The sequence below is a fragment of the Polypterus senegalus genome, chromosome 11, assembly GCF_016835505.1.
Source record: "Polypterus senegalus isolate Bchr_013 chromosome 11, ASM1683550v1, whole genome shotgun sequence".
Lineage (NCBI taxonomy): Eukaryota > Metazoa > Chordata > Cladistia > Polypteriformes > Polypteridae > Polypterus > Polypterus senegalus.
Window position 1 is genome coordinate 140,727,635 of NC_053164.1, and position 26,917 is coordinate 140,754,551.

General features: G+C 36.5%; 1 protein-coding gene across 2 annotated transcripts in view; it reads right to left on the bottom strand.

The window, feature by feature from the left end:
- Positions 1-26,917, bottom strand: part of recql (RecQ helicase-like) — a 62,696-nt gene that overhangs the window by 26,405 nt on the left and 9,374 nt on the right. For both annotated transcript variants that reach the window (XM_039769697.1, XM_039769698.1), the window contains exons 2-6: positions 10,303-10,370; positions 10,006-10,203; positions 6,796-6,975; positions 2,660-2,766; positions 1,274-1,472 (exon numbers count right to left, since the gene is read on the bottom strand). In XM_039769697.1, the coding sequence (XP_039625631.1) occupies positions 1,274-1,472; positions 2,660-2,766; positions 6,796-6,975; positions 10,006-10,203; positions 10,303-10,318 (700 nt within the window). In that variant the 5' untranslated portion in view covers positions 10,319-10,370. The remainder of the gene's footprint in view (positions 1-1,273; positions 1,473-2,659; positions 2,767-6,795; positions 6,976-10,005; positions 10,204-10,302; positions 10,371-26,917) is intronic.

The following is a 26,917-nucleotide window of genomic DNA, read 5'->3' on the forward strand; positions in this document are numbered from 1 at the left end:
AGTACAAACAGTTCTACAAGGAGCACTTGATGGACTGATTGAGTACGTTTATAGTTCTTGGGATAAAACTGTTTCTGAACCACGATGTCCCTACAGGAAAGGCTCTGAAGTGTTTGCCTTTTGAGAGCTGTTCAGTAGACCGTGTGCATGGCTGAGGCAGCGTGTGCTTGATGCTGTATACCGATAATTCTCTTTCCGATCAGATTGCACACTCAGATACAGTGGGATAAATAGTCTGAGTGGTGCATTGAGAGGAACAATGCTAAAGCAGCTATGGTATTTAGAATAGTTTGGCCATTCCCTGGACCATTATATTGTTACAGGTTAATTACAATCGGATGCCTTAAACTAATCAACAATATGCAGTTAATTTCATTGTATATGATAAAGCTGCGTCAGGGATGTGGATCTAAAAAAGAAAGGGAAACCACACTGGAACAAAAGCACTGTTTTGATGCTGGGTGCCACCAGTTTGCAAAATCGAGCGGAGAACTTGCGTATGCTAAGCATTTAGCTAGCGTGAACATGTGCATGGCTTTATGCCAAGTTTAGGTTTATACATCGTGATTTGAGAGTGGAGACAGGAGTACAGAACATTTTTGTTCATATGCACCGTTTATACATGAGACCCCAGGCATGCAACACAGGAGGCATGAGGTTATCTATTGCCACCAAAAGGTAGCAGATGGGCTTTTTGGAAAATTCATTAACTTGAATGTGCACTATAGGATGACAAAAAAATGAAACATAATAACATCTCACATAATCACAACTGGGAGAAAAAGCTGTCGGAATCTGGAGTTTAAATTAGGGAGAGTAAATGGACATACTTGTCAAGATGGAATTAAACAGGACTGCTTTTGGTTATGTTGCAAGTTATTTTCTGTTTACCATCACTGGGAGTACAGACCAAAAATAAATTATTTTGAAATTTTTTATGGTAATTGTTATTCCTTTACCATATGAAATAATGTGATAGCTAGGTGTAACCAATGGCACCAGTAATGGATACAGGTAGCATAATTATTAGATTGCTGATATAATGATTATACATGTAAACTGGTTTTTCTAAAGTGGAACAGCCAGTAGTATTTTATGTGACACTTCAGAAAAGCAAATAAAAATAGTCTGCATTTTCAGAATATACTTAAATGATTATGCTTTATTATAGGGGTCAGCTGCAATAACTGCATTCACAGGATTTTACTCAAGACTTCACAATCTACTCGTCACAGCATGGACCACCATTGATAATAAGTTCATAATGACAGACCTGGCCTGAAGTCGTGTCCCCACTGGCTGCAGCAATGTACCTCGTCCACTGCAATTCTACTTAGGCGTCCAAGGTGATAAGCCTTCTCTAGCTTTGACATAAAAAGTTTGCTCTTAGAAATCTTCTCTGGGGTCACATAGAGAAGCTTAAAGTCAGATGATTTGTTCAGCATAGCATTCTGAACCCATTTGGCATGTTCCTGGAAACAGGAGAAACAAGGATATAAAATACCTACAAATACAATTTTTTTTCTTCCTGTGATAGAACATCCTAAATGAGCACACAAAAAACTAAAACACAACTTGATGCTTTGTTGATAAGGATGTTTCACAAAATTTCACAAATTAATACCACCTGATAAGACAGTTTTCCAGACTCCATAAAAACCTGAAAAGAGGCCATCCTCACTTCTCTTCTACTTTCATAAATTAGTCAAGCTCCCATCATTTGGAGTGACAACCTATCTTTTCATTACGGTTATTTCTAATGTAGAAAAATGTAGAAGTGTCTACAAATAAATCCATCTTACTTTTTAGCATTCTCTAACAGCAGCTAGCACTGTGTCACTTGCCTTATTAGTTTTAAAATAAAATTTTCACATTAGTCTCAATAGAACAGTCACCTGTACAGGGGAGATGCCAGAGACATTAGCAAACAATTGACTCCAACTTGACCCACCCCCATCTCACCTGGCACACACTTTCTTCTTATCACAGGGTATCAGAAGGTACAGCACGTATCCTGTCCATAGCAGGCATCAAAGAAGCACACAAGCTCATAAACATGCTGCGTATAGTAATTTGTAATGCTAAAAGCAAAAGCATGTCCAGCAGTATACGTGGGGCAGACATCAAAAACGGCACACATATACAGGAACATCGCAAAGTAGTCAGAAGAAAGGACCCACAATCTCTGATTTACACACATACAAGTTCGATGGGACACGCATTTAAATAGGACTCTGTACAAGTAAAATTAAAGCCTAATGCTAAAAGTGCCAGAGAACTGACTGAAACATGGCTATCCAATGAAAACACCATTAATAGGCATTTGGACTTAACCCCTTCATATGCAGGCTTGAAAAGAAGATTATGCAGATAATAAGACTTTATGACCAATAACCCCCATATACCTATCATCCCCTCTTTATTTGCTATATATCGCCATGGGTTCCTGTAATTTTAACCACCTTTCCTCTGATCATGTTCCCTGGTAGAAATCACATGCACACACATACATACATACATACATACATATAGACTGTATATATACACAAGTAGAAATGTCTTTGTGAGATAAAATCTATTCTAAAACTAAAAATACATTATCAAGGCTAACATGTTGAATTTATAATAACCTTGACATAGACATCAAAATCATAGCTACCTTGGAGCTGGAAGCATTAAGTGTGGCAGCCGAAATACCAAACTTTTCTAGAAACATGATCTGATCTTCCATCAAAGAAACCAATGGTGCAATCACCAGTGTAAATCCTGGAAAATAAGGAACATAATGTGTTAAACACATATTCTGGGAAGCCTTTCCAAATTTTACCACTGTAATTGAAGAAATAAAAAAAGCTTAATTAACTTGATAATTTCTGCAGATTTAAGCAAGTTAAGCAAGTTTAGCTTTTACAGAGCATTGCTGCAATTTTCCTGCCATGTACATTTAAAAACAAAGATCAAAAGTATATGTATGTGTTTATTAAAAACATAATTGTATTAAATGTTGAACGTTAAAAAAAAAAAAAAAAGTTTTGAATTCACCCACTTCATTATTCTGTATCCCAATAAGTGGTACTGCAAATGTTTTAACAAATACTTGTATATATTTTTAAGAAAACATGGACCTAGAAATGCAAGTGCTTAATGACATTGCCCACAGGCTGGATGTTGCCCTGGGTACATTTTAAATGAGATACACATATCAACATTTAACAATCTGTCCTTCAATTATGTTGTATTTGGCGCATTTTGAAACAGACTGCATTCTATGAATAGCTGAGTTGTGTTCTTTCTCTGAAATTTTAGTTGAGATTTATTTTTTAAAATATGGAAAAAATTTGGGATTAACTTACTTAGAGATCTTTATATAGAGAACGTCTTTGCATCCTATGAACAATTACATTTCAAATTTAACATTCCAGCTACACATTTCTTTCACTATCTTCAAATTAGGAACTTTGTTAAACAGAACCTTCCCAATTTTCCTCATCTTGCACCCATCTCTACAATATATAAAATCATTTTACAGTCCCTCCTTTTTAAAAATCCAAGAGGACACTGGGAAAAAGATCTCTCAATTAATATATCAGAAAAGGAGTGGAAAGTAGCAATGCAGAGAATTCACTCAAGCTCCATATGCGCAAAGCATACAATTATACAACTCAAAATTATATATCGAGCACATCTGTCTCATCTAAAACTCTCCAAAATGTTTCCAGGACAAGATCCAACCTGCAAACGCTGCAATCAAGTCCCAGCCTCACTGGGTCACATGTTTAGAGCCTGCACCAAATTAACATCATTCTGGACCAAAATTTTTAATTACCTTTCAGACAGCCTTGGTCTCACAATCCCTCCTAACCCATTAACAGCTGTGTTTGGGGTTCTTCCAGATGGGTTTAAAGTGGAGAAAGACAAACAAACTGTGATTGCATTCACTACACTCTTGGCACGCAGACTTATTCTGATAAACTGGAAAAATCCAAGCTCTCCTCTTTTAAGTCAGTGGGAAACCAATGTTTTATACAATTTAAAATTGGAAAAAATCAAATACTCAGTTAGAGGATCTGTACAGATTTTTTTCAAAACATGGCAGGATCTAATCAGTAAAATTTTAAAATAAGCTCTTAAAGCACAGAGGAAGCAATTATTTCTGTATTTCTTTTTCTTCTCCATTCATCTCTATTGGCTTACCAAACTCATCAATTTAGGTATGTTTACAAGCCTTAAATCTTACTCCGTTGGCCTTGCTCTCTCTCTCTGGGGTGGGGGTTGACTTGTTCTCAATTCTGCTTTTTGTAAAAATTGATTGATTTGTATGGAATGATTGCAATAAAATTTCTAAAATTTCAAAAAAAAAAACAAACATTTTTTTCCCATAGGTTTCTAAGCTCATTAAGGGGTAAATTCCTTGAGGATTTTTTTTATATACTCTGGTGAGGCTATCTGAATTAATCAGTAGGACCTCAAAGACAGACAGAAATACAAGATGAAGGAAGTTGGGTAGGTTCCTTTAAATAAAGTTTCTAATTTGTACTTACTGTTAGTTACCAGAGTTTTACAAGTAGGTATACTTCTACCTCACCTTCACACACATTCTAAACTCCAATTCATTATAGTTCACATGATAGTGGTGTGAGTATAAACCAGGCTGACCAGCATTTCACACTCTAGTGAGGCTTGAGTTGCAGATTGGAATGGACAAAATGAGCAATTTTAGCAACTCTGAATGCGACATAATAGTTGGTGCTAGGCATGTTGGTTTTAGCATCTCTCAAAAAGCTATTATCTTGGGCATTTTACACACAACCATTTCAAGGGTTCACAAAGAATGTTCTGAAAAGCAAAAAACTACAAGCGATAGGTGATCCTATAGATGAAAAAAAAAAAAAATCGAAGAAACCTTGGGAAAGGCAGTTCAAACAGAGACCCCTTTCCAGGTAGGTTGGGCGTGCAGTGGCAAAAAGAATTGGGTCAATACAATACAGTACAATACACAGAACAGAAATTGAATGGTAATCCTCAATACAGTATGAAAACAAAAATTGTAGAAGTACGGAGTAGAATTTCACATTAGATGGTATCACATAATATGATCTGGATTTGTTTTAAGTCCTGGAGACCTCATTCATTAAGCTGCCTCTCCCATTTGGCCATTCCACATCTGAAATAGCGCTAATCCGATGAAAGCACCCCTCTTTCCCACGATTCCTGCGATCCTCCATTAGGGATTACTTTACCTTTGGCAGGCAATATACAATTTAAAGAGATTGTTATTTTCTTGGGAATTGTTACATATGCATTATTTTCACTTTTACTTTAAAAACTTTTGTATAAACAATACTTGTCCTTAATTACCTGGCCCCGTGCATGGTTACATCACATTCTTGCTGCTCGTGTTGTGAAGGGGGTTATGCCTGAACGCACGCTAAGGATATGTGATTGCGAGCTGCCTCTTCTGCTTGTCGCATGTCGTTGTTTTAAGAGCTGGGAGCACATGATGCTTAACTGCCAAATGCAATCTAACTACTGCTAGGTTAGATGTCTGTGGACTTGTTTTAAATGATGGCTCATTGCCTGGTCTCGCGTGACGTTGTAAAAACAATATTTGTCCTTTAATTCCGGCTCTGGGCCTGGTTAAAATCTTTCTTGCAGGACGTATAATGCTGCTCGCATTCTTGGATAGGGAGTGTGAGCGCTGTTCTTGTTCTGAGGGTGGGAGCACTGCTCACTTTCTCTGAGGGGGGTGGCAAGCACTGCTCGCGTTCTCGGGGGGAGTGAGCACGGCTGTTGTGCTGCCCTTCGATCTTTTTAAAGCATGATTAATTTCCTTTTTTTTGCGCAAATGCAATCTTTTATTCATCGACATTTCATTTATAACGTATTGTCCTTTATACGCTTTATATGCACTGAGACACCTGTATCTGTGTGTGCTGCTTCCTTTTACACTACTGATTTTTTTTACCCATTCTCTTTCGTCTTGCGGTTCTTTCATTTGTCTTTCATGATCTTAGCGTGAAGATCATGTATCGTCTCCTAGTCATTCATTCCACAGGATTTTCTTTTATAATAGATATACAGTATATATATAGCATTTTTAATGTAGGTAGATCATTTCAATCTGGTCATTTTAAAAGTAGCTCCCAAGCTGAAAAAGTGGCATAGGGGGTAAGGATTTGCACTTCAAACCCCAGCAATGCGAGTTCAAACTATTGACACTGTGTGTCTATGAGCAAGTCACTTCACATGTCTGTGTTCCAATCAGAAAAATAAAAGAAATGTAATGTTTTTCAAATGTTTTAAATCACCTTGGATAAAAGTGTCAGCCAAATAAGTCAATAACTTGTATACTGTCTTCTTTACCCAACCGACAGCCACTCCTGACAGTAGTTGTCTCAATTCGGAGTGCCTCAATCTCTGCAATACCTATGAAGGTTCCCTCCTGCATGATTCCATACCAGGTGTAGCTGAGTAATTTTCCTACCAGTAAAATTAAATAAATGGAAGTATGGAAAACAAATTTTCTTGTTATTTATCTATAAATGATTAAAAAGGACACTCTTAAGAGTTTACTCAATTCTTCCATTTGTGTGTATTCAGCACAAGAAAATGAGAAGCAAATCCTCCAAATAAATAGTAATCTTGCCCATTTACCAGTCTTATGGAGAACAATGAAAATGACAAGCAAAACCTCCAAATAAATAGTCATCTTATCCATTTACCAATCTTACATAGACAATTAAACTTTAAAACTAATATGACAAATAACAAATGTTAGTCAATAATAAGCCATACCATCTGAGCAGACTGCGGGTAGTTGGTAGCACAAACTCTTTCCTCCCCCAGTGGGCATGATGAGGAAAATGTCTTTTCTTGACATTGTAATGTTGATTGTCTGCAGCTGTAGAGGCCGGAAATTTGACAATTTGAAGACATCAACAAGTGCACTTTGAATTTTCTGGGACCATGGGAAATCTATTGAAAGGAATAAACAGTTCATATTTAAAAGGCATGGAATTTGGACAATAATAATATTTTGCAAATATCTGGTACATGTAGCTAGGCAACACATGTGATTTATGTTCTCATGGTGTAATGTAACCTTTACACTGTACCAAAAAATGTTAATAGGTTTACAAGATAACAGTGGTTCCAAAAATTAAAATTGAAGAATTGTTTCTGGAGGATTATGGAAAAGCATTTTTAAATGGCATGGGTCACTGTTTAAAATGCTAAAGTTTAAAAATCCCACTTTCATTTTGATGTACCTATTGATAGTATCACAAACTGCTGGAGAAAAAAATGACATCCCTTTCCCAAACTAAAATAAAAACCAGAACCTAATTGATAATCACTAATCAAAGTTATGTATGTTCTACCTTGATTTAATTTGTTTTTATGCAGGAATTTGGATAATAATCAATTTAAGATTTATTTCTAGGTTTACCAAAATTCTGTTGCCTTTCTAAACAAAGTATGTGAAGAAATATTTACACAATTTCTGCACACTAGATTTTTATACTCACAAAGCCGAAAACAACCTAAAGGATACCCTAATGCAGGGGTGCCCACACTTTTTCGGCTTGAAAGCTACTTTTAAATGACCAGGTCGAAATGATCTATCTACATTAAAAATGATATATATATATATATATATATATATATATATATATATATATATATATATATATATATATATATATATATATATATATATATATATATGAGTATACTTTATACATAAAATATATGTTGTCGTACCTTGCATAACTGAATAACCTTTATGGCACAATAACAATTCAATACATTTATGGTCACTACAGTATTTGGATTTAATAATCTTCATGTGGGAAAAGGCTGACTCACATAAATAAGTAGAGCTGAATAATGCAGTCAAGGAGCTTTTGAATTCAGCCGATTTTAGTTCCCTCTCCTTTCTCTTTCTCAGATCGCTTTTTGGAAGGAAGTCAGTTTCGTAGTTTTTATGAACAGTTCGAAAGTGCCTTTCCACATTTTCCTTCTTTGGAATAGCACTGATAGATTGACAGATCAGACAAATGCACTTCGATTGTGACATTGTGAGAAAAAAAATCCTCTTCCAATTCCACATCCAGCCCATTTTTTTTTTAAATCCCTTCTTTAGTCGATATAAATTGGAAGGCTAACTAGATCACAGCCGGAGTTTTGCAATAGCTCGCACGTTTGATTATGTGTGTGGGATGACCAGTGTGTTAGAAGACAGATCTCAGACTGGCCACCCTGTATGTCAATCAAGTAGCAAATGCCATAGGGAGGAAAATTTTTTTGAATGCAACGCGATCTACCGGTCGATCGCGATCGATGCATTGGGCACCCCTGCCCTAATGCATTTAACCTTTTTTTGTTTTTTTTAAGAAACCAAATCCCTATGTACATTTTTAACTATAGTAATCAAATTCTTCCAGTGAAATCTGATTTATCTGAAGCCCCATTCCCAGTAACCACTCTTTTTTTTTCTAACTAGATTTGGTGTTCTGTTTCACTTTACATTTTTTGAACACAGTTTGACTCTAATTGTTAATATTAATATACAGTAATTTGTGGCAACCCAAAGACATGCAAAGCATATTTTGTAAATAAAATTACGTTGAATTTTAAAATGAACACTTCCCACTTGTTGTTAATGCACTTTTCATAGGTCTTTTACTTAATGCCTGCAACGTAACTACTGGTTTAGGCATTGGAACTAAAGTAACGGAACAATCTATAAAGAAAAGCTTACACTTCGATGTACATGGAAATAAAATGACTGTTGTTTAGCTTTACGTTTTGAGTGATCTTCTTCATGTACATGCAATGCATTTTGTAACACATAACCAAGATCCACCTCAACTAATTAGACTGATCTCTTTTCTTTATGTTGGCAAAACTACTAAAGACATATAAAGCAAAAATCTGAATTCACATTTTACAGTAACAGATGAATTCCTGAAGAAAAAAAAAACTAAAAAATGAGACTACTTATCTAAAGAATAAGGCAAGGAAAAAGTGTTCAAGAAACTTTAATTAAAGTTACATTTACTACTGGATTTGCTAAAAGTGTCAAAAATCCATTCACTTTTACACTCAGCAGAGTAACAACTCAATTTGGAGTTAGGTAAAAGGAGCTTTATAGTAGTTGCAACTTTTCAAGCACACTCCTGCAATGCTCTTGCACTACAGATCCCACAGTATCTAGCTACTACTCCTAATATCTTGACATGGTGCATGACACTGGACATTCTTTCTATTTCTGAAGACATTCGCCAGCACAACAACATAACATAATTCCAAAAGAAGTGGAATCAAGGTCCACAGTCACACTGCTGAAGCAGATACCGTTTAATTAATCATCTATGAAAATACTGGATGTGCTGATTGGATCAAATTCCAAAATGCAAAGTCTTAAAAAAGCAAGGAGTTGAATGATCTCCCCTTGGGAACACACAGGTAATATTTCAATGGAACATTAAACTTACTGAAGCCATCACTTAAACCTCTGAACTACATTAAGCATGGAAAACAAAGGCTATAAGATAAACAGGACAAGAGGACCTTCGCAGATACAGTTTTCCATGTGTCTACTCTTTAAAATGACTAGCTTTCAACCTAAACATTTGAAAATCAGCATAATAGGAGTCTTAGTTCCTTATTTTAAAGGTAAGCATCACAACAATCATACCTTTAGTTACAACTTTTACTGAGTTAAGCTCTAAAATAATGCCAAACAGTTAATTATAGTTCTCCATTATTGAAACTGATATACACTGTACACACAAATATACTAATTTTAGAAATGTTTACTCTACAGTGTACTGCAATCAATTTCAAATATTTTCTGGACTGGCAATTGGAGAATGTGTGCATTCAGTAGAACTGTCCCCTTGTTTTTTGTTTTTGCAAAATCTTTCTTGTGCCACACAAGTACAACCTAAAAGCATCTTTGAATTTCTAAGTCAATTATATGAACATTCAAATAAAACATACCTTTCTTCTTGTAGATTTGCAAATCCAGCTCCTCTTTACTGCTTGACGCACCATCATTTTCTTTCAGGTGTTGATCATGCTTTTTCTTAAGCCGACTCTTGTAAGCTATCAGCTCATTTCTTCTTTCTTCCAAATCACTTATCTGAAGCTCAAGCGCAGTCAGTTCACTGTTTATGGAGTCCAGCTCCTTTTTTATTTCTGCAAAAAAAAAAATGTTTTGTATGCAATATCAAAAATCCAAATACAGTACTCTTAGTTCTATAGCCAATTTACAGTATTAATAAAAGAACAACTTACCAGCAATATCTGCCATTTGATAAGGGCAGAGGTGAAATAAAGATTAGTTGTATTCAAAGATTAAATTCCTGAAAAAGAAAAAATATATTGTTCATTAATTTCATTATGAATATGGGTAATTAAAAACAAACTAATGTGAGACTAAAATAACAGACATAAAGAAAGTAAAACTTTTTTAAGTTGTATGTTTTATCAAACTGTACTACTCATGCTCTTTTACAAAATTATTACGCTTCCTAAATACACGTTTAAGAACTCAATACATTAGTGATATAACTGAAGAGACAGAATATACCGTATCCCTTTACAAAAGTCAGTACTTTACAGTTGTATTACACGACAATGTGATCTTTTCATATTAGCACGGAACAGCAAATTTGTGGTCAGATGATGACATTTAAAAAACCTCATCCCGTCAGATGTACTATCATACTGGTGTCTGATCCTACTGAATCTTAAAAATGCTTCCTAATGAAACACTGTGGAATCTGTGGTTGCCGAAGAGTACAAGGCAAGTGTTACCACAAAATACTTAAAGATGCTAATATGCATTAGGAACTCAACAATATGCAGCTTACTGGAATAAAGTGCACAAGAATGAATTCAACAGGAAAATGATGGTAAATTCACTTGTGCAAACACAACACTTTGCCTTCTTTTCTTAACATCTATGTGAAACATTAAACACAACTTTAACAAAACAAAAAAGGAAACTGGTCATAAACTGCTGTACATAAACAGATGCATCATAAACACATCTGCGGCTTACATCACTTCAATATAGTCATGACAGCTCCTGAGAAATGTCAAACTACTATATAAATAAAAGCTTCTTGGTCACTCAATAAACATTCCCTGTTTATAGAAGTCACACAAAATGAACACTTGCTTGCATTAACAAAGCTCCATTAGAGACAGCTGCCATAATTAGAGTGAATTTCTTCCTAATAATTATGACATGTATAAAGCTTACATTATAGCTGTATGAGCGATGGAAACATCCCACAAAACTCTGCAACCTTGAAATTTAATAGTGTATCTGCACCAACTTATTTTTGTACTCAGTTATTCTGATGAAGGACACAATAAGCAATAGGTATAGTAAAGGAATAGGTATAGTATAGTGGCACTGGATAGGACAACAGTACTTCAAAGGTACTGAATTTTAAAGTATTACAATACTAAATAGAATCTGAACATAGGATTACACTATACATCTAGCAAAGTGATAAACAAAAAAGCTCAAATTTACAATGAATTATTCAAATAATATTGCCCAAGTTCACCTCTCTGCTGCTGTGCAGCCTTCAATAACAGTTGTATGGAATAAAAAAATATATATATTTTCCTAAAAATCACACTGACACAGGTCCAAAACAAAACCTAAAGTCAATGGAGGAATGTGCAAGATAAATTAGCTACAGTATGTATGACACTTTTGATATAAAAATTCTTTTTCTTTTTTTTTTCTTTTTTTTTTTTAATTGTGTAAGGTCAACTGAGATGAAACTAAGAAATTCATTGTACTTCCCTTTTATTATTGCAGATCAGTTTAAATACCTAGGGGTTAAAATCACAAGTAAATATAAAGCTCTTTTTCAACAAAATTTTGCTGTTTGCATGGACAAAATTAAACAAGATGTGCATAGATGGTCTACACTCCATCTTACTTTAGCAGGGAGAATTAAGAGTGTCAAGATGAAAACCCTCCCTAAGCTTCTGTTCCTATTTCAAAACATCCCCATATATATTAACAAATCTTTTTTAAGAAATTAGATTAAATCATTACCTCATTTATCTGGAATTTGAAAAACGCACACATTCAAAAGGCAAACCTACAACAACCTAAATCAGATGGTGGCATGGCTCTATTTAATTTTCAATTTTATTACTGAGTGACAAATATACAAGCTATAAAAACCTGGACATTGACACAAATAGATGAACACACACTAGCTTGGTCTGCAATAGAAATAAAATCCTGCAGTACCTCTTTATATTCCTTGCTTTGTACACCAGTAAATACAAGGTATCGTTAATATACTAACAATCCAATTGTCCTTCATTCACTCAGAATATGGAACCAATGTAGGAAGCACTTCAAATTAGAGAATATTTTATCTGTGGCACCACTATATGATAACCTCCTTTTTCCACCCTCTCGAACTTACACAGTTTTTAATGTATGGAAAATGAATGGCATTACATCATTTAGAGAGTTGTATATAAATAATGTCTTTGCATCCTATGAACAATTACACTCCAAATTTAGTCTCCCATCAACACGATTAGAAACTCTGCTAAACGAAAATGCCCAATTTTCCTCACCTCCCACCTATTTCTATTCCAGATGAGATATTGATCAGTCTTGGAGACTCTGACAGTATTTCTATAATATATGAAAACATTTTAAAGTCCCTTCCTTTTAAAGATCCCAGAGTACAGTGGGAAAAGGATCTCTTACTCAATAAATCAGAAGCAGAGTGGAAGGCAGCCACGCACTGAATTCACTCGCGCTCCATATGTGCAAAGCATTCAATTATTCAACTTAAAATCTTTTATCGAGTATATCTATCACGCTTAAAATTGTCCAAAATGTTTCCAGGGCAGGATCCAACCTGTGAACATTGCAATCGAGCTCCAGCTTCACTCGGCCACATGTTCTGGCCGTGTACCAAATTAACACCATTCTGGGCAAAAATCTTTAAATGTCTTTCAGACAGCCTTACTGTCACAATCCCTCCTGATCCACTAACAGCTGTGTTTGGTGTACTCCCAGATGGGCTTAAAGTGGAGAAGGACAAACAAATTGTAATTGCCTTTACTTCAATATTGGCACATAGACTTATCTTGCTCAACTGGACGAATCCTAACCCACCTCTTTTAAGTTAGTGGATAACTGATGTTATTTACTATTTGAAATTGGAAAAAAACAAATTCTCACTTAGATAATCTGTTCAAACCTTTTTAAAACCTGGCAGGATATAATTAATAATATTTTAGAATAAGCTGGAGGCAAAAAGACTCCTTTCTGTCCTTACTACTATCCAAGTTTTACTCTGGCTGTTGGACTTCCTCTTTTTCTCATGGGTTGGGATTGATTTGAATTTAGGTTAGTCAAGTTTGACTTGATTGTATGGAATGTGACATGCATGGTTTTAATAAATTAAAGATCAAAAAAAAAATGGACAGCCTGAGGCAAGGTACATTCTCATTGAAGCTATCTGGCCTGCGACTGTTTTAGTTTCTTCAACTGAAATTTGTGATGCCTTCATATCATATGTAGAGATCTTGGCTACAGCAGCATGAACAATGCAAATGCAAAATACTTGACTAGTGAAATGGCAACTTTTGAATGTGTAAGCAAGTTTGCACACTAGCTTTCATGTTAATTGGTTTATTATTATGATCATCTCCAATCAATCAATTTTCTTACTCTGAAGTTCCTTGAAATAGTTGTTGGAAGCTGAAATTATCTATTAATTTATTCTTTGTTTTGCAGTTTTTCATTTTTGAACTTTCCTGTCCATTGTTAGTATATTATTTACATTGCACTGCATACTGTGTGCAGCGATTTTATTTATTTATAGAGAGGGAGAGAAATGTGGACAAGACACATGGTCAACATTGGACACGTACAGTAAAATAATTTATGGTGGTGAGATTTCACTCAAGCAACAAAAGTGAAGCTAAATAAATGCACATAATTATATACTACTTTTAATAAAAACATTTACTTAGATCTGTTCTTAACTTAATTTTTCTTTTTGTAAAAACTTGATTGCTTTGTATGGATTGCAATAAAATTAATGAAGAGAAAAAAAAACCATTTACATAAAACTGCATTACCTACATTTTGTTTTCTTCACAGACAATATATACTTGGCACAATTGGCCCCAAATGTGCCCATACATATTATTGTTACTGACCATCCATAGTACTTTCAACTCCAAAAATCACTATGAAATAGCACACTTACTAGTGCTGTCAGCTTTTATTTACAATTCTAAAACTTTTCTGGACATAGTCCAGTAATGTATTTTAATGCATTCTTACTTATCTAGACAACTGAGGGTGGTGACATTTTGCAAATTGGTTGGACATGCAAGTAAGAATTTCACTCTATGATATACATATTAATACACTTTTACTACTAATGCTACTATAACTACCTCTTCATTCTCATGCAATCAGTAGTGTCAATAATTGCTTAAGGCAGGGTGAGTAAAATATATACCAAATCGGAATACACTTTTTAATGAGCACATTTTAATTTAAAAGCACTGTAAGCCTGGTGTCAAAAATAATTAAAATCATGAACAGGCAGTATGTTTCCTACTGCTACTTCAAAATAACTTGGCTACAAACATTTTATGAATAGTGCAAGACATTAGAGGAAACTGTTTACATAACATAAAAGGTTACAAACTGTGATTTACACACTTACATAATTAAAGAATTAAAAGAATCCTTCTTTGTAATGGTTTTATTGTCCGGGTATCACATTAGTTTGTATATGATAATCTGTCTCCTGAAACAATTATCAATTTACGGCTAATCTCAGTAGTACAATTAATTTGCAGCATACATAAAATACTGTGAAGCTGTGCATAAGGAAAAATAGCTTAAATTTTTTGCAATTGAATTGACAGAAAGTCAAGAGGCACTTGTTACTAGGATGGAGAACCTTACTTAAAAATGATAAGAAACAAATTTCACTTCTCTCTCACTAGTAAACTCACCGATTACTTCTGTCAGTTTCCTCCATGACAGGAATTTTATAACAACATATTAACTAGCAAAAGTTAATATACAACATTACTTTCCCCATTAGATTAGAATATTTATTTATTTTATTTATAAAAGCAAATATAAAACAACAGAGGTTGTGCCAAAGTGCTGTACAAAAAAAGCATTAAAATAAACATGATACAAACAATCATGCAAAAGCGGATTAATAAAACAACCAATTCTAACATCTACCACACCCCCATCATACACAACGAAAGACAGAAGAAAACAAGTAGGTCTTAAGCCGACTTTTAAAAACCTCGATCGAGGATGAAGACCTGATGAGCAAAGGCAAGTCATTCCAAAGCCTAGGAGCAACAACTGAAAAAGCTTGGTCTCCCCTAGACTTCGGCCAAGATCTTGGCACTGCAAGAAGAAGTCATCCAGATGACCTCAGTGCTCTTGGTGCCACATAGGGGTGAAGGAGGTCACAGATATATTTTGGAGCAAGACCATGCAAGGCTTTAAAAACAAACAACAAGATTTTAAAAGCAATGCGACACCTCACTGGTAGCCAGTGGAGAGCAGCTAAAATGGGGGAGATGTGATCCCTTTTTCTTGACCGAATCAAAAATCTAGCTCCGGCATTCTGATCCAGCTGAAGGTGCGACAGAGTAGATTTTGGCAGACCCACATATAAGGAATTACAACAATCTAGTCGAGATGTAATAAAGGCATGAATGACTGTTTCCAAGTCCTTCTGTGATAGAAAGGATTTTAGTTTAGAAATTTGCCTCAGTTGGTAAAAACTGGACTTTACTACCATGGAGATTTGTTTTTCAAAACTTAGTGATGACTCAAATAAGGTTTCTGACATCATTATTAATCACTGCTGCCAAAAGTCCTAAGTGCATGCCGATTTCAATTGCAGATGTGGTAGGACCAAAATAATGACTTCTGTTTTATTTTCGTTTAATTGCAAGAAATTTTGTGCCATCCAATATTTAATATCCTCAAAAGCATTTCAACAGCTTTTTTTACAGATGAAGTGATGATGTCAGAACTAACTTTGAGGTACAGCTGCATATCATCAGCATAACAATGATACGCGACATCATGTTTGTAAAAGATGGCCCTCAAGGGGAACAGATAAAGGGAAAATAGAAGAGGAGCCAGGATAGAACCTTGAGGGACACCTTGTGTGAGAGGAGCTGGCTGAGAGAAATTCCCATCTATGTTAACAGACATAGACATAGACCTTTTGGGTAGGACATGAACCATTTCAGTGCATAGCCTTGAATGCCTACATCATCCTCAAGCCGTTTTAACAGAACTCCATGGTCCACTGTATCAAATGCTGCACTGAGATCCAGCAAGACCATGACTGCAGAACAGCCAGAGTCCAAAGTTAATAGAATATCATTTGTTACCTTCAGCAGAGCCGATTCAGTACTATGAAGTTTTTTAAAACCTGACTGAAACACATCACATACATTGTTATCCTCCAGATATGAAATTAACTGCAAAGAAATCACTTTCTCCATAATTTTGGACAGAAATGGGAGCTTAGAAATAGGCCTATAGTTTGAAAGAGCTGTAGGATCAAGTGTGGGCTTCTTCAGCAAAGGCTGAACAATTGCATGTTTAAAGTTGTCTGGCATTATACTGGATTTTAGACAGTGGTTAATAATAGCCAGTACAATTGGACTAAACACTCTAAAAGTATCTTTAAATAGGTGTGTAGGTAAGATATCTAGCAGATAATTGGAAGGTTTCATATGCAGGATTATAACTGCTAGCTGAGAAGAAGAAATAGGTTGAAAGGAAGTAAACTATGCACTGGCCTTAGAGTGACTGGTGTCTTCCCACAGTAATCATTACATGGAAGAGTAATGCTGGAGCGAATGGCTTGAATTTTATTTATAAAATAATTAAGAAAAAGCTCCCAGGTCTCAGGCGTACTCTCAAGAAAAAGCTGATACAATTCCGTGAAACCAACCTTGAACAAGGCATCAGTCCATCAAACAGCATACTTATTCATACAGGGCCAATTTATATGCACCAGTAGGTTTAGTGAAAGTGAAAGGAAGACTTAGTATTCACTGAAAACCCATGTGGAAACAGGTAGGACATGCCTAGTGCCCAGGCCAGGATTTCAACCCAGACCTCTTGAGCTATAAAACAACATTAACAGATAAGATTACATGTGACACCACCCTACGCCCACCAAGTCTGCAATTTACTCATTTTACTTCAGTCTACATTACAGCTTAGTAACTCATTACAGAAATTAATATTTTCTACACTCCCCTGCAAGTACTCATCACAGATGCTAGTTATATTTTATTTATTTTAATCCGAGGCTTATTACAGCAATTAATTAAAATCTTCCTTTAATAAAATGGGTTTATCCCGTTCCCACATTGCGAAGTCAAAAATATATGACATTATATCTCTTTGCATTTCCTAAGTTCAGTTTTGCTCCTTCATCTTAGAGTCAGGTGTTAGAAGTTAACTGTTGACTGTAAAAGGGACTGGTAGGAGCAAGTGTAATGGACTGCAATAAGTTAGCTCTCCTAGGCTTGGTCCCCTCTTACTACCCAGTGCTGCTTGAAACTCAGTAGTCAGAAAATGGATAATTTTCATTCCATAATTGTACAAAAACAAAAATATATTTGCTGTGTCTTATAAAAGTTTTTCACATGCCAGTAGCTTAAAATTTCCATTATGATTTAAAAAAACAACTGAAAAGACATTAAGGTAGGCTGAAACAGTGGTATGAAAAAGACAATAAAAAATAAACAGCAGTCAGCAGCTATCATGATTTGTCTTACTATTGTACAGATATTAAAAGAACGCATCCTGTCTTAGAAGCTAAAACACTGAAGGGAAATTTCCTACTTGATTTGGTGCTGAGTAGCTTGTAGTATTCAACAGGCTGGATAATCTCAGTTTGACAAAACTACTGTTTACTGAGGCGTAGAAAAAAGGAGGTTAACAGAGGAGCACATAGTGTTTTTTAAATTCTAGTAGCAATATAGACTAACAACTTCCATTAATGGTGAATCAGGGAACAACTACATAGCAAGAAAACATCTGGACCTTGGCAGCTCTAAAACATCCCAGACAGATGTTAGTGCACAGAAGAGGCTTGTCAGGACTGTACCCATTTGGTTAGTGGTTACAGTTGGATGTAAACAAGTAAAGGATGCATCAAACTCAGTTCAGTGTTGTACTTGTATTTATCCATTAAGCAATTTTCTATATTTTCTTAATTTATTTATTAAGAAATGTGTTATTGTCACAATGGGCTTAGGCCTATTCTGTCAGCACTTGGCTCAAGATAGGAACTAGCACTGGATAAACAATCATTCCTCACATAACTGGGCACACTCATGCAGATACTGTATACATGACAATACTATTACTACTACACATACTTGGTGAATTTAAAATTGCCACTTAGTTTAACCTGCATGTATTTGGGATATGGTAATTTAGAATGGTGTATCCCCATTATTTACACAAAAATCTTAAAATAAAGATACTCCTCAGTAAAGATGGCTTTACTTTTACAAATGTATCACAATCATTAAACAAACAATATTTTTGTAAATACTCAATGATGTTCACCATTATAGTTACTTTTAGATAAAAATCAAACAAATTAACAAGTAAAACAAAAAATAATGTGATGACCACAAAGATTTTTTTAAGCATGTTCATATCAGTGGCAGCTGGTGAAAACAAATTTGGTTGTGGGGCAGAGTTTTTTGGGGGGGCAAACTGAAGCAGCACTTATCTATTATACAGTGCCTTTCACATCTATCTGTCTATCTATCCAGTCATTGCACATGCTCTTGTGGTCATCATCACTGTGTCATCAATTCACATCTTGGCCTGTTCAGTACCAGACCCATAGGATAAATCCAGGCTAAAATGTATTATACCCTTTCCATCATGCTGCCGAATCTGATACCAGCTTTCCAATTTCTACTGTGCTCTAAAACTTCAGTCTGTGACATCCACAGTCTTCCTATAACTTGACATGTAGATGTGGAAAGGAACAGGTGCATCTGCCACCCAAAGTTTATGCTACAACTGTTTCTAAATTGCTCAATCTTCTGCCAACTTTCCCAGTTCCCCATTCTGCCAAAACCCACACCAATATTTTCCATACTCCCACTGTTATAATCTTCTAAAAATGTGCAATTCCGTCTGTCCTATAACACATCTATAGCACAAGTCCAGTCCAAATCTTATTATCCCTCTGCCATTTGCACAGTATTCCATAAATAAACATCATAAAATCACTAGTCCTTTGATTGTTCTCAAGTCTTGCATCCAAGTTTATCATTTACCACACTCATTGAGTCATTCTCCACCCTCATTTTATTCTACACTTGCTGCCAATCTGAGCAGTCCTATGCAAGCTTGCCAGACTTGCATCACCTGGGCTCAAATTCAAACTGTAAGGCCTACAGACCACCACATCTTGAAACACAACTCCTGCCCCAAATATGTCTTGTACTACAGTCACAGGATAAGTCCAATCTAAATCTTATTCTGCCTTTATGATCAACATAAATTTTGCCCTTCATTCCTGCAGGCCTAAATATTTCTCAATTACTTTGATTAAACCAAGTAATTTCACTAAGCCATCCAAAACAGTTTCCCAAACTTTTCTGTAGTGGCACATTTTTTGTAACCAAAATCATCCCAAGGCACACCACCCTCTTACTAACCACAAACACATTATATCTCATATACAGCGCATCCGGAAAGTATTCACAGCACATCACTTTTTCCACATTTTGTTATGTTACAGCTTTATTCCAAAATGGATTAAATTCTTTTTTTTCCCACAGAGTTCTACGCACAACACCCCAAAATGACAATGTGAAAAAAGTTTACTTGAGGTTTTTGCAAATTTATTAAAAATAAAAAAAACTGAGAAATCAGATGTATACACAGTAAGTATTCACAGCCTTTGCTCAATACTTTGTCGATGCACCTTTGGTAGCAATTACAGCCTCAAGTCTTTTTGAATATGATGCCACAAGCTTGGCACACATATCCTTGGCCAGTTTCGCCCATTCCTCTTTGCAGCACCTCTCAAGCTCCATCAGGTTGGATGGGATGCGTCGGTGCACAGCCATTTTAAGATCTCTCCAGAGATGTTCAATCGGATTCAAGTCTGGGCTCTGGCTGGGCCACTCAAGGACATTCACAGAGTTGTCCTAAAGCCACTCCTTTGATATCTTGGCTGTGTGCTTAGGGTCGTTATCCTCCTGAAAGATGAAACGTCGCCCCAGTCTGAGGTCAAGAGCGCTCTGGAGCAGGTTTTCATCCAGGATGTCTCTGTACATTGCTGCAGTCATCTTTCCTTTTATCCAAAGTAGTCTCCCAGTTCCTGCTACTGAAAAACATCCCCACAGCATGATGCAGCCACCACCATGCTTCACTGTAGGGATGATATTGGCCTGGTGATGAGCGGTGCCTGGTTTCCTCCAAACGTGACACCTGGCATTCACACCAAAGAGTTTAATCTTTGTCTCATCAGACCAGAGAATTTTGTTTCTCATGGTCTGAGAGTCCTTCAGGTGCCTTTTGGCAAACTCCAGGTGGGCTGCCATGTGCCTTTTACTAAGGAGTGGCTTCCGTCTGGCCACTCTACCATACAGGCCTGATTGGTGGATTGCTGCAGAGATGGTTGTCCTTCTGGAAGGCTTTCCTCTCTCCACAGAGGACCTCTGACAGAGTGACCATTGGGTTCTTGGTCATCTCCCTGACTAAGGCCCTTCTCCCCCAATCGCTCAGTTTAGATGGCCGGCCAGCTCTAGGAAGAGTCCTGGTGGTTTCGAACTTCTTCCACTTACGGATGATGGAGGCCACTGTGCTCATTGGGACCTTCAAAGCTGCAGAAATGTTTCTGTAACCTTCCCCAGATTAGTGCCTCAAGACAATCCTGTCTCGGAGGTCTACAGAAAATTCCTTTGACTTCATGCTTGGTTCTTGCTCTGACATGAACTGTCAACTGTGGGGCCTTATATAGTCAGGTGTGTGCCTTTCCAAATCATGTCAAATCAACTGAATTTACCACAGGTGGACTCCAATTAAGCTGCAGAAACATCTCAAGGATGATCAGGGGAAACAGGATGCACCTGAGCTCAATTTTGAGCTTCATGGCAAAGGCTGTGAATACTTATGTACTTGTGCTTTCTAAATTTTTTTATTTTTAATAAATTTGCAAAAATCTCAAGTAAACTTTTTTCACTTTGTCATTATGGGGTGTTGTGTGTAGAATTCTTAGGAAAAAAATGAATTTTATCCATTTTGGAATAAGGCTGTAACATAACAAAATGTGGAAAAAGTGATGCGCTGTGAATACTTTCCGGATGCACTGTACATGATCAACTGTCTAAAGGGGTGGGACTAGCGGAGAAGCTGTTAAAAAAGCAGAGATTAGCATTCACAGACTTGGCATTAGAGAGCCCTTTGGTGGTATCTCCAAGCTGCTTTGCCCTTTTGCCCACCCCACTCTGCCTCAGTGGCAACTATCCAACAGTGTTACAAGGCTCGCTAGCGACCACACACCCAGGGCAGATGGACTCTAGCAGCCTGGAGACATGTCTGAAGTGCACCGAGTGCTGTGTCTGCAACATAGCGATCACGGAGCTGCTTTGATGTCAGCTTCTCCAGGTAGACCTATCCTCTGTGTGTAGGCTTGACCTTGATTAATTACATGCTGCTGAAATGTTAAGTCAGGTTGGTTCAGTCCAAGCTCCTTTATTTATGAAGCGTTATTTCATTAAAGAAATAACCTGACTTTTCTTTGATTTCTGAAGTTTCACTTGAAGTTGCCATCTCCATAAAATCACGCTTGCTCATCTGTAGTTACTGTATGTTAATGGCAATGTGAACTATGAATCATAGATAGGTACTTGAAATAGTGTGTTGACAATTGTCTAATAACGTTAAAGAAACCAAAAACAATACTAATTAGCTGCCAATAAATGTGGGAGTGTCTGTGGTACAGAGAGCTGCATCCCAGGGAAAATCTGAAAGCAACCAATATAAAGGCAGCCTCATATCGCGTGCTTCCCAAAAGATCAGGGACTTGCACACACTCTCATTTGGCCAGCGCCCTTCACTCAGGAAATATAGGTATTCACACATACAAGAAGGAAACAATTTTTAATGGATGCTGACAAGTACGGACACAAGGCACGTGGTGCAAATACATTTATTTCACTATTATTTCGCATTACCTAATTAATTTATGTGCCGTTTATTAAAATATTTGGAATGGGGGGGTGGCGCCCCAGCACCTCACATTACAAACTGCCACTGGTTCATATATATTATTATGAAAACAGCTGCTCAAAATAACAACAGAAAATCATCTACAGAAAAGGAAAATATGACCAGAACAAAAATGTTTCTTCAAAATGTATTAAGGGATTTTAAAGGAATAATAATCATCAAACTTTTTTTTTGTCCTGTGTGTTTCTTTCCCCAAGTAGTTTGAAGTGATAGCCAAGAAATATTTTTAATTTTATGTTTCAGGCAAAATGAAAATCAAAGTAGAACAGGTGTCCATGAAGGTGTTTACGCTAGACCACAGTAAACAGTATTAAAACCATCCACAAAAAAAACTTCATGTTACTCGTGTTGCATAATCCACATATTGACATCGACTCAAATGTTCACAATACACATTTAAATGCACTGTCGTGTTTCAGTAGGATCCATTTTAGTTCATAACAGCATTTTTTGGATGTGATTTACTTAATATTTCATTAAAAATACATGTGTCTAAGAAACTGCAAGTGTAGTGGAAAGCAAAAAATATTTTGTAGAATGTCTTTATGGAATAAATTTGATCAATATTTATGTTTAAGTGGAAACTTAACAGATCAGATAAGACTTCTGCATTCAGATGTTTAGCTCTGGAATGGGGGTGTGGGGAGTATGGGGTGGGGGGTTGGAGTTGGAGGCTTTGCATCAGTTAGGTTTTAACTGATTCTGTCAGAGTGCATTTTTTATAACCCACAGCCCTGCTGAGTGCAAAGCAACTCCTTTGATACTCTACATGTGACACCAGATTTAGCTAGATAGGTACAATGTATGAGTAGGGCTGCCAACTCTCTTTCTCTGGAAATGTGGACATTTGGGTTGAAAAATGAGGACGTTTTGAGGTTGCCTTTCCCTGCGATGCCATAATACGCTTTTAAACTGTCTTATAGTTTTTTAAAATAATATAAACCTTTAGTAACATTTTATCACTATAATTATGATAGGATGGCCACAATCACAGTCAGTTGGAAACTAATAAGCCATTAAATATTTTGAATATGTCAAGCCTCTAAAATTAACAGACTTCATTCCTTCCATTCTTATTAGGATAACTTAACTGTCGTAAACATGTAAAAAAAAAAACAGATACACATGGTCAATTTCACTTCTAGTAAAATAAAAATAATTTTACTCTTTTCAATTTAGTTTATTTGAATTTATCTACATTCTGTCATATTTTTCCACTTGAGCTATTTTTCTCAGTAAATCTCACATAATCTGATAAAACAAGGATATTTGTTGTTCAAGTAGTCTGTGAACTTGCACTTTCTTTTCGGCATAATGGGTATTCCTGAATTTATGTAAATGAAAAAATTATGAAAATTAAAATTACTTGAAGAAGTGACTTATTACTTGATCAACTGATAACTAAAAAGATATTACATTTATATGACAAAATAAATGTGTGCGTTTTTTGTTTAACTGAAACTTTAATAGTTGACTCATTCATTTACAATTATATATCCATTTTGGAACAACGGGTGGTAATAGCAATATTTTCAATTAAAATATTACAAAGCAGTATTTACTCGCACTTAAATACAACGGACTGTACCTGGATGTATGAAATTTCTTGTTTAACTAATCTGGTGAAAGAAGAATCAAAAATAAGATCTCATGTAGAAAATGTGAAATTGTAATTTTGATTTTGAATAAATTCACTTGGTTACGGTGAATTAGGATTACAAATAATAAAGGAAAGTAACAACATTTATAATGAACTGTCTACTTGCCAAGAAGATAAAGCTGAATTCAAAAGATGAAGTGAAAAAGCCAAGTTGGACAGATATTGACTATTCTCATCAATATCTGCGCTGTTTACTACCAGAATAGAAGTGAAGATTCTGGGAAAAAAGTGTGCAGACTACTTCCGCAAATGCTGATTAGTGTACAGCTTTCAGATTTTACCAATCATAAGGATATGGAGATTTTCAAATTTTAGGAGCCAAAATTCCACACAATTTCAAAATTTTATAATTTCCTCCCAGACAGTCCATGGCGCGTTAAAAATGAAGACATGTCCAGGAAAATGAGGATGGTTGGCAGCCCTATGTATGAGCCTCTGGAAGAAGGACATTTTTTAGTAACATGAGCAACCATTCCCCTTCCAGGATGACAGCCTGAGAGAATGATGGAGGCTGAGATGACAAGGTCAAGGAATGAATGGAGACGAATTGCTGTGATGAAAGGACATGAACAGACCTTCCCTAGTCCAAGAGTTGTTTTAAGGATGATCAAACTGAACTTAAATTATAAAGGAAAGGTAAAATGTCTCCCTGCTGCTCCATTCATGAATAAAGCCATGCTGTCTGTTTCTGCCATTCCATCCAAGGTCCATGCCAGACCATATCAAACCACAGACCATTCACAATACAAGAAAAGAGAACCACCTTGTAGCTAAGCATGCAAGGATATTATTGTCACATTAATTTTACTCTGTTTATATAGCTAGATATACTTTTATTTTATATAAAGAAGCTGAAGAAAAACAAAAAATTGCCTATATATATATTGCCTCCTCTGCTCCTTCAAGCAAGCTTCATCTCCTTCCTCCCGACTCTGGCTCCCCAAATTGAGGTAGCAGGCTTGTTTTATGTAGTTCCCGTGAGTATTCCCGGTGTCCCATTAACGTGGTCCAGAACCACTTCTAGGTGAGTTGGAGCCCCAGACCCTGCAGCACCCCCTGCCGGCACTCCCAGAACCCAACACGGCTGAGCCAACAAACTAATTCCCAGTGTGCACCATATAAATCTGTGGTGCTGTAGCAATCCAGGGGGCTGCCACCTAACAATCCAGGGTAGAAAACGCCCTGTGCATGCCGGAGTCCCGGCTGGGTTGGGTCCCAGCCGTCTGCCACAATATAAAAAAATATATATATATATATATAACAACCAACCAACCAACCAACCACACCCCAAAACCAACATGTTAAATGAAGCTATTTCCAACAACATCCTTGGGTCGTAATGATTCATACATTAGAACATTAGTATAGAGTGAATCATTTCTGTTCCCGGGTTTAAATGCATTAGTCAGGATGATGCAACATGGACAGATTCAGTCAGCATTTCAGTAAATGTATAAAATATTTTTAACACAGTTAAAAACACAGTTTTAAATGTAATGTACTTGCTTTTTTACCACTCCATTCCCGCTCCTGACTTTTCCACCATGACTGATCATAACTGGTGAAAACTGTCCAGCATTAAAATAGCATCTGAAATCAGAAGTTTAGGATGGTTCTACACAGTAAACAGATGTTACAGTACCCAGCATGGCTTGTCATTCTATCCATGCATTCGTTGTGCACAATTAGAAACCATAAGTTAATCTATGAACAAAAAGTGTAACTTTCTCTCCTGTCTGTTCTGATACTGTATCTAATTGCCTAGAGTTATACATGTAAAAGAAAGGGGGCACATTTAACTAGAATAACAGTCAATCATGACAGTTATCAGGCTGGTAAGAGTACACATACAAGGTCTGTAGATAGGATTTGGGGCATTCTGTTTAGATCAACTTAATCTATACTAATAAAAGGCAAAGCCCTCACTGACTGACTCACTCACTCACTCACTCATCACTAATTCTCCAAGTTCCCGTGTAGGTAGAAGGCTGAAATTTGGCAGGCTCATTCTTTACAGCTTCCTTACAAAAGTTGGGCAGGTTTCATTTCAAAATTCTACGCGTAATGGTCATAACTGGAAGCTATTTTTCTCCATTTACTGTACTGGAGATGACCTGGAAAGCCGTGAGGGGCGGAGTTTCGTGTGACATCATCACGCCTCCCACGTAATCATGTGAACTGACTGTCAATGCAGTGTGTAGAAAACCAGGAAGAGCTCCAAAAAGCGCTGAAGAAAACATGCATTATACAATTGAGAAGGCAGCGAAACAATAAGAAGCGAGAGAGTGACATATACAACCATATTCATGAGTGCTGCTACTTCGGAAACAAAGCACGGTGTAAACCTAAAGTTTAAATTGAGTTCATAGACAGGCTGCCGCTGGCGTTTGTCATGCCCACAGGTAATACGGGATACAAGTTTAATGAGAGGATGCAGGATATAAACGAGAGTTTTGATCACTTTGTAACTAAGTTAAAATTGCAGGTGAGGGGCTGTGTTTATGCAAATTCCGAGAGACTGTGTTTGTGGGGGATTGACAGTTAAGGCGGGTGGGGGAGTCACGTCATCATCTCCCCTCCCATTCACCTCATTTTGCTCTGAGCTGAGCTCCGCAGCTAACGCAGTAGTGATGGGAAGTTCGGATCATTTTACCGACTCGGACCTTTGAGTCTCGTTCAGCAAAATGAATGAATCCTTTTTCTAGTCAATTCATTCAATTCTGTTTCCGGCTCAGACTGGGTTGGTTAAGCTTATGAGGCTGTCACGTAATGATCAAACGACTCAAACCCGAAGACTCGAGCGATGAACTAATCAATTCTGTTTCCGGCTCAGACTGAGTTGGTTAAGCTTATGGGGCTGTCACGTGATGAACGAACGACTCGAAACAGGTGAAACA